This window comes from Mandrillus leucophaeus, unplaced genomic scaffold (genome assembly GCF_000951045.1).
Source record: "Mandrillus leucophaeus isolate KB7577 unplaced genomic scaffold, Mleu.le_1.0 Scaffold604, whole genome shotgun sequence".
NCBI classification, from domain to species: domain Eukaryota; kingdom Metazoa; phylum Chordata; class Mammalia; order Primates; family Cercopithecidae; genus Mandrillus; species Mandrillus leucophaeus.
This window is the reverse complement of record NW_012106520.1, coordinates 849,858-858,898: the sequence shown is the minus strand read 5'-3', so window position 1 is coordinate 858,898 and position 9,041 is coordinate 849,858. Positions and strand designations below refer to the sequence as shown.

Here is a 9,041-nt window from a genome sequence, read left to right as displayed (position 1 = left end):
AAATCTTCATAGTATTAATCCTAAGAGTAGCTGTTTCTTGTGTTTCAATAGGTTATAGTGAAAATTCTGTAGGATGAGTAGTTCTATTACCTGTCCATGCAATTGAAAGTAATTTGGTAGCTTCTATAAAACATAATATGTTGACTTTTACATTACCTTATTTTAAAATGTTACCCCTCTCAGGCCGGGCGAGGTGGGTCACACCTGTAATTCTAGTACTTTGGGAGGCCAAGGTGAGCGGATTGCCTGAGGTCAGGAGTTCGAGACCAGTCTGGCCAACATGGTGAAACCCTGTCTCTACTTAAAATAAAAAAAAAACTAGCCGGGCATGGTAGCGTGCACCTATAGTCCCAGCTACTCGGGAGGCTGAGTTAGGGGAATTGCTTGAATCAGGGAGGCAGAGGTTGCAGTGAGATGAGATCGCGCCACTGCACTCCAGCCTGGGCGACAGAGTGAGACTGCGTCTCAAAAAAAAAAAAAAACACAACTCTTACCCCTCTCAAGGTTGCTGATAAAATCATCACAGAGTAACCTGAAAATAATTCATAGATATTAATTGGCTTCTATGTATGTAGTATTAGCATAATGAAAATTTAAGCACGTATTTCTTTCAAAGCCAGGATTTAATCAGGATTTTTTGTTTTGCTGTGAAGGAAGAAGATGTAAATATAAATGATCTCAAACTGGAAATCCTTTGCAAAGCTCTTCAGAGAGATAAGTAAGTGCTCATGGCATCGCTTCTTTGGAAAGTAGAGAAACTGCTTTTCCTCTGCTGTCACCACACGACAGTCAATACAGAAGACTTCTGTGACCAAACGTGTTGGGATTTCCCGCCTCCCACACTGGGCAACCAGTGAGTTCTGTTGGTGGACACCTGCTGAATGTCCTTTAATTTAGTTCCGTCCTGACACTGTCTACAACCACAGGTTGAGGGCTCAGACTGCCCCCGACTTCGATGCCAGTCTAAGCCCCAGATGGTTTTGCCTGTGCTTCTCACCGACCAGCTATAAATTGGGGTTCCCACAACCCCCTCTTTGGGTTTGATTAATTTGCTAGAGCAGCTCATAGAACTCAGGAAAACGTGCCCACCAATTTATTATAAAGGGTATTGTTACCAGAAAGGGGTCCCGATCCAGACCCCAAGAGAGGCTTCTTGGATCTCGTGCAAGAAAGAATTTGGCGCAAGTCCACAGAGTAAAGTGAAAGCAAATTTATTAGAGAAGAAAATAAAAGAATGGCTACTTCTTACACAGAGCAGTGGCATGGGCTGCTTGACTTGAGTATACTTATGGTTATTTGTTGATTATATGCTAAACAAGGGGTGCATTATTCATGAGTTTTTCTGGAAAAATGTGAGACGTTCCCAGAACTGAGGGTTCCTCCCCTTTTTTAAAAATTTTTATTTATTTATTTTGAGACAGAGTTTAGCTCTTGTTGCCCAGGCTGGAGTGCAGTGGTGTGATCTTGACTTACTGCAGCCGCTCCCGGGTTTAAGCAGTTCTCCCGCCTCAGCCTCCCAAGTAAAGGGGATTACAGGCATGTACCACCACGCCTGGCTAATTTTGTATTTTTAGGTGAGATGGGATTTCACCATGTTGGTCAGGCTGATCTCGAACTCCTGACCTCAGGTGATCCACCTCAGCCTCCCAAAGTGCTGAGATTATAGGCATGAGCCACCTCGCCTGGCTCCTCCCCTTTTTAGACCATATAGGGTAACTTCCCAACGTTGCCACGGTATTTGTAAACTGTTATGGCGCTGATGGGAGTGTCTTTTAGCATGCTAATGCGTTACAATTAGTGTATAATGACCAGTGAGGACGACTAGAGACCACTGTCTTGGTTTTGGTGGGTTTTGGCTGGCTTCTTTACCACAGCCTGTCTTATCAGTGGGGTCTTTGTGACCTGTGTCTTGTGATACCAGTCCTGCTGACCTCCTGTCTCATCCTGTGACTAAGAATTCCTAACCTTCTGGGAATGCTGATTCTAATGCATCTGAAAGCCTCACATAGAATACAAATGAAGAATTCATAGGGTGAGGTATGGGGGAAGGGGCTTGGAGCTTCCAAGACCCTCTCTGGCCCTCCACCTTCCAGGAACCTCCACCTGTTCAGCTATTAGGAAGCCCTTCTAACCCTGTCCTTTTGCGTTTTTATGGAAGCTTCGTTATGTAGACATGATTGATTAAAGTTGGTGACCAACTTAACCGTCAGCCCCTCTTCCCTCCCTGGATATTGAGGAATAGGACTGAAAGTCCCAACTCTAATTATGCTCTTTCTGCTGACCAGCCCCTATCCTGAAGCTAGCTGGGGGCTGCAGCCCGGGCGACAGAGCAAGACTCCGTCTCAAAAAAAAAAAAAAAAAAAAAAAAAAGACATCTCTGGAGATCCTAAGGATTTTAGGAGTTGCAAAGCAGGAAGTAGGGTGAGGAAGAAGACTAAATACATATTTCACAGTATCACAGGAAGATTATGATATTATATGTCAAATGGTTTTATAACCTAACCATATTGTAACATATATTATGACAATTTTAATGGTTATATTAGTAATATTTATTTAGCCTTGGTCTTCTCTATTTTAATAATTAAGAATAACCTAAAGACTTAGGACCACTGATATAATAAATCACTACTTTTGATTTTAAAATTTAGATTGTCAGTTTGCATAGAAATACACATCCCTTATTTTCTTTATTTTTTGTGGTGGGGTTTCACTCTTGTTGCCCAGGCTGGAGTGCAGTGGCACAATCTCAGCTCACTGCAACCTCCGCCTCCTAGGTTCAAGTGATTCTCCTGCTTCAACCTCCCAAGTAGCTGGGATTACAGGCGTGCACGACCACGCCTGACTAATTTTGTATTTTTAGTAGAGACAGGGTTTCTCCATGTTAGTCTGGTCTCGAACTCCTGACTTTGTGATCTGCCCGCCTCAGCCTCCCAAAGTGCTGGGATTATAGGCGTGAGCCACCATGCCTGGCCACATCCCTTATTTTCACAGAAGCAAGGTTTATCATGCCAAACGAGACTTGAAGCTATGATTTTGTTTGTGTTTATTTTTATTTTTTTTTATTTATTTTTATTTTTTATTTTTTTGAGACAGAGTCTGGCTCTGTCGCCCAGGCTAGAGTTCAGTGGCACAATCTTGGCTCACTGCAAGCTCCACCTCTCAGGTTCACACCATTGCCTCAGTCTCCTGAGTAGCTGGGACTACAGGCACCTGCCACCACGCCTGGCTAATTTTTTTATGTATTTTTAGTAGAGACTGGGTTTCACCATGTTAGCCAGGATGTTCTCAATCTCCTGACCTCGTTATCCACCCGCCCTGGCCTCCCAAAGTGCTGGGATTACAGGCTTGAGCCACCATGCCCGGTCTATTTTGTTTCTTATGTTACTACAATTTGAGGGTCAGTGCCCTTTTCTAAGGCATTAAGTACTACTCTCTCTTTTTTTGTTGTTGTTTTGCTTTTTGTTTTTTGTTTTTGAGACAGTGTCTCGCTCTGTCACTTAGGCTGGAGTGCAGTGGCTCAATCTCGGCTTGCCGCAACCTCCGCCTCCCAGGTTCAAGCGATTCTCCTACGTCAGCCTCCCGAGTAGCTGGGAATACAGGCATGTGTCACCACGCCCAGCTAATTTTTTGTATTTTTAGTAGAGACTGGATTTCTCCATGTTGGTCAGGCTGATCTCTAACTCCTGACCTCAAGCGATATATCTGCCTCGGCCTCTCAAAGTGCTGGGATTACAGGCCACCTCTCCCGGCAAGTACTACTTTCTCACTATCATATCCTTTCTGCAGAGGAGGACTTCCACTTATGGAAATGGTGTTTATGTTACGATTCAATGGTAAAAACTAAGAATAATCAGTTGAAGGAACGAATTCTTTCCAGGAAAAGAATTTTAAACAAAGCATGACTTGAATGCTAAAAGCCTTCTTCTACTCACAATTTTCCTTTTTCCTGTGGTAAAATATTATAGAAGAGCTGTTTTTACTAAACCATTTCTTCCCTCCTCTCATCACTCCAAAATAGTTAAAATTGCTGTTAAGTTTAGTCTTAGAGGTCAGTCCCTGAAGCTTCTAGCTTTATGCCTACTTGATTGTTTTGTCCCTTCCCAGTCGTACAAAAGGATGCTATCATTTTGATTAGAATTCCTTGTCTTAGTTTCTTGTTTAAAAATTTTAAAAGTATCTTGTCCATTGATTACAGAGCAGTGGTTTGGTATTTTTAATTTAGTAGTAGATAGTCACAACTACATAAAGAAAGCTTCTGGTTGGGTCCAGTGGCTCATGGCTGCAATCCCAGCACTTTGGGAGGCCAAGATAGGAGGATTGCTGGAGCCCAGGAGTTCAAGACCAGCCTAGGAACATAGCAAGACTTTGTCTGTACACAAAAGTAAAAAATTAGCCAGGCACAAAGTGGTGCATGCCTATGGTCCTAGCTACTTGGAATGCTGAAGTGGGAGGAACGCTTGAGCAGAGGAGTTCGAAGCTACAGTGAGTCATGCTTTGGGGTCCATACTGAATATGTTACTTACTAATTGAATTTTCTTCAGAAAGATACCTCACTACTTGGTTTTTGAAATCAAATACATAAGAGTTATACTGAGTCAGTAGCTACCTTGAGTGTAACGTCTTTTTTTAAATGTATTTTCCTTGGCTTCTCTTGCATGTTTCCTAGAGTGTAACATCTTATATCTAATGTAGAAACTGTCAGTGTATTCAACATGTAAAGTGCCTTTATTTAAATGATTTGAAACAGTATCACAAAACTCAGATTCTCCATACCCCACAGCCATCAAAATAAAACCATGATAGCAAGCAAATCATTTATTTCAGCTATATCAGTGATTTCATTTTTCCCTCATAATGATTTTGTTTTCTAGCTGGTCCAGTTCTGATGGCAAAGATGATCCAATTGAAGTATCTAAAGACAGTATATTTGTGAAGATCTTACAGAAACTTTTAAAAGATGGTAAGTGGTTTGACTATACTGTTGGAAATTACAGTGTCACTCTTCAGTTTTTTGGGTTTTTTGTTTGTTTGTTTTTGAGATGGAGTACTGCTCTGTCGCCTGGGCTGGAGTGCAGTGGTGTAATCTCGGCTCACTGCAACCTCCACCTCCTGAGTTCAGGCGAATCTTCTGCCTCAGTCCCTGGAGTAGCTGGGACTACAGACCTGCGCCACCAAGACTGGCTAATTTTTATGTTTTTAGTAAAAGCAGGGTTTCACCATATTGGCCAGGCTGGTGTCAAACTCCTGACCTCGTGATCCACCTGCCTCAGCCTCTGTCTAAAGAATAAAAAAACCAAGAAGCTTTCATTTGGCGTCTATCCACACTGATCTCCATACGTTAGTTTTCAGATTTGTAGCTTCCATTTGTAGCTGTAAAAACGCCACAGACTGAATCGTGTCTAAGTATCTAGCGCTAATATTTAAGGGCAGCGTTGCAGTTTTTGTTATTCTTAGTGGATTATAAAACAGGTGAAAAACAGGAATGGAAAGTCATAATTTCATAAAGGACAAGAATAGTAGAAACTTTTTTTTTTTTTTTTTTTGAGATGGAGTCTCATTGTGTTGCCCAGGCTGGAGTGTAGTGGCTCAGTCTCGGCTTACTACAACCTCCACCTCCCAGGCTCAAGTGATTCTCCTGCCTCAGCGTTCTGAGTAGCTGGGATTACAGGCACGCACCACCATGCCTGGCTAATTTTTGTATTTTCAGTAGAGACAGGGTTTCACCATGTTGGTCAGGCTGGCCTCGAACTCCTGACCTTGTGATCTGCCTGCCTTGGCCTCCCAGAGTGCTGGGATTACAGGCATGAGCCACCGTGCCCAGCTGAAACTTTTATTTAAATAAAAATATAGGCAGGTGCAGTGGCTCACACATTGGGAGGCCAAAGTGAGAGAATCACTTGAGCCCAGTAGTTCAAGACCAGCCGGAGCAATGTAGGGAGATCCTGTCGCTATATTTAAAAAAAAAAGAAAAAAAGAATTAGTTGAACACAGGGGTGCATGCCTGTGGTTCCAGCTACTGGGGAAGCTGAGGTAGGAGGATTGCTTGAGCCCAGGAGATGGAGGCTGCAGTGAGCTGTCATGGTGCCACTGCATTTCAGCCTGGGTGATAGAGTGAGACCTTGTCTCAAAAAAAAAAAAAAAATTATATGTGTGTGTGTATTATATATGTATATTTTACCTATATAAGGCGTGTGGTTTTTTTTTTTTTAAAGAACAGGACAAATGCATTTTTAGAACCTTCTTAATAATATGACTTTCATGCACAGTAGTGTTTTTAAAGGACAGATTCTGAAGGTAGGGAGATACAGATAACCTTGCGTTATATTTCATAGGCATTGACAGTGCAACAGCTACTTCAGCCTGTGCATTCGTCCTGCAGACATATTTCAATTACCCACAAGGTTTGTTTTTACATGTTACCTGAAATACATTATACATATAGAACAAAATGCCTGTCTCATTAAATGAAGTTTAAATTTTTTTCTAGTTAGTCACCAACATTTAATAGTTGAGAATAGTGTTATGAAAGTCTTATTTTGCCAGGTGCGGTGGTTCATGCCTGTAATCCCAACAGTTTGGGAGGCCGAGGCGGGCAGATCATGAGGTCAGGAGATCGAGACCATCCTAGCTAACATGGTGAAACCTTGTCTCTACTAATACTACAAGATAATTAGCCGGGTGTGGTGGAGGGCGCCTGTAGTCCCAGATACTCGGGAGGCTGAGGCAGGAGAATGGTGTGAACCCAGGAGGCGGAGCTTGCAGTGAGCCGAGATTGCACCAATGTACTCCAGCCTGGGTGACAGAGCGAGACTCCGTCTCAAAAAAAAAAAACAAAAAGTCTTATTTTTCTGGCTTCGCTTGAAAATCAAAGATTTGCCTATATGAGACTGAAACTGTTACACTGAGCAGTCAGCTTGGGCTGAAGAGTGCTGCCCTCCTGCAGCCAGGCCATTGGCTTAAGTTTACCAAGAAGCCCTATGGCTGCCTTCACTCATACAGTCTGTTACTTACCAAGCTTTTGCAAGCATTTGAGTTTTAAAAGTCAAATAAAATGTTACTTTTTAAAGAGAATTTATCGTTTACAAATTAATGTGGTATCTTTACAAGTATATCATTTTACAGAGAAATAACTTTTATTGAAAGTGTGTTTGTTAATCATAATAAATGATATACAAATATTTTGTTTGGATTTAGTCTCATAACACTTATCAACTCAGATTTTTCTTGTATAACAATTAAGTACCAGGTGTGGTAGCTCAAACCTGTAATCCCAGGACTTTAGGAGGCAGAGGCAAGAGAATCCCTTGAGCTCAGGAGTTCAAGACCAGCCTGGGCCACATAGCAAGACCCCACCTCTACAGAAAAAAAAAATTAGCCAGGCTTGGTGGTGCATGCCTATAGTCCCTGCTACTCAGGAGGCTGAGGTGGGAGGATCACTTGAGCTGGGAAGGTCAAAGGGTTGAAGTTACAGTGAGCTATGATCGTACCACTCCACTCCAGCCTGGGTGAGAGTGGAGACCTTATCTCAATAAAAAATAAAAACTACAGTTAAGAACCAAAAAATAGGCTGGGCACAGTGGCTCACGCCTGTAATCCCAACACTTTAGGAGACTGAGGTGGGTGGATCGCTTGAAGTCAGGAGTTCAAGACCAGCCTAGCCAACATGGTGAAACACCGTTTCTACTAAAAATACAAAAAATTAGCTGGGCGTAGTGATGGGCACCTGTAATCCCAGTTACTGGGGTGGCTGAGGCAAGAGAATCATTTGAACCCAGAAGGCAGAGGTTGCTCTGAGTTGAGATAGCACCATCGCACTCCAGCCTGGCCAGCAGAGTGAGACTCGGTCTGAAAAAAAAAAAACAAAAAATGATGCAAGACCCTTTGAGGGTTTTTTTTTTAAACCAGTATTTGATTTTGAGAATCTTATGGTAATGTAGCAAATTATAAAATACTATTGGCTTATTATTTTGAAAATTTTCATCCAGTTTTCTCTGTCAAATGAAAAAATTGTATATGCTTGTTTGTAACTACACAGATGTCAGATAATCCATTTAGTTCATGTTCATTGGCTTTTCAGCTGTATGGATGACTTGTGAGGAAATGATTCTTTTGCCCATCTAATTTTAGATTTATACTGTAAATACATTTTGAGATACTATAGCTAGCATTCATAACAGTGTTTCTACTAAATTATTCCCTAAATAGGGGATCCTATAAGTGTTTGAAATACTTGTTTTCAAGCTTGGGAATACATGAAAACGTTTCAGATCTTACTAAACACTTTAAATAGAATGGCTCTTTTGACCACTGGAGGGAAAAAGACTCAGGCAGCCCCTGTGAAGAGTAAGTATCACATTGTTAGACTTGAAAGTATGTTTGACAGATGGAAGGAATTTAGAAGAGAGTATTTCCCAACAGCGAAGTGACGTTATATTTAAATAGAAGCACAGGTGTTTTTGTCATCAATCATCTGAATTCATTTGAGAGTTTTATAATAATTGAAAAATGACTTCTTGTGTTTGTGTTTATAGGCATTCAGCTCAGTGAGTACTTACCGGAGGTGAAAGACCTGCTGCAAGCAGATCAGCTTGGAAGCTTAAAGTCCAATCCTTACTTCGAGTTTGTTTTGAAAGCAAATTATGAATATTATGTTCAGGGACAAATATAACTTTCTCTAAAAATGGCCATTGTTCATGAAATTTGTATAAGTGTGTCCTTATAAAAATTTTAGGCCATAAACAAGTATAAGTTTGTACAATTTCAGAACATGTATAGCTGAGTTTTTACACTTTATATGTAGGAAGCTAATATAAAATAGTTATGTAACTGTGATTTTGGTTTTCAGTTACGTGACTTGTTTTTTCCACCTGAAATGTGTCAGTTGTTGTTCCTGTACTCGGTGCCCTTTCTTCTTCCTCTGATGTGGCCCCAGGTTCTGGAGTTCTGGTCCTGATTCTAGCTACTCACATGCACAAATCACTTGTAGGCCTCAGTTTCTGTGACCATGAAAATTACTAGATTGCACTAGCTTGTCTCTA

At 41.4% G+C, this 9,041-nt stretch overlaps 1 protein-coding gene across 1 annotated transcript in view; it reads left to right on the top strand.

Annotated features, from left to right (window-relative positions):
* The window catches only part of NUP133 (nucleoporin 133kDa), a 67,970-nt gene that overhangs the window by 58,695 nt on the left and 234 nt on the right, over positions 1–9,041 (top strand). Inside the window, exons 24-26 of the mRNA XM_011999849.1 lie at positions 654–718; positions 4,875–4,963; positions 8,535–9,041. The exon at positions 8,535–9,041 is cut by the window's right edge and continues 234 nt beyond it. Coding sequence (XP_011855239.1) covers positions 654–718; positions 4,875–4,963; positions 8,535–8,671 — 291 coding nt within the window. The 3' untranslated portion in view covers positions 8,672–9,041. The remainder of the gene's footprint in view (positions 1–653; positions 719–4,874; positions 4,964–8,534) is intronic.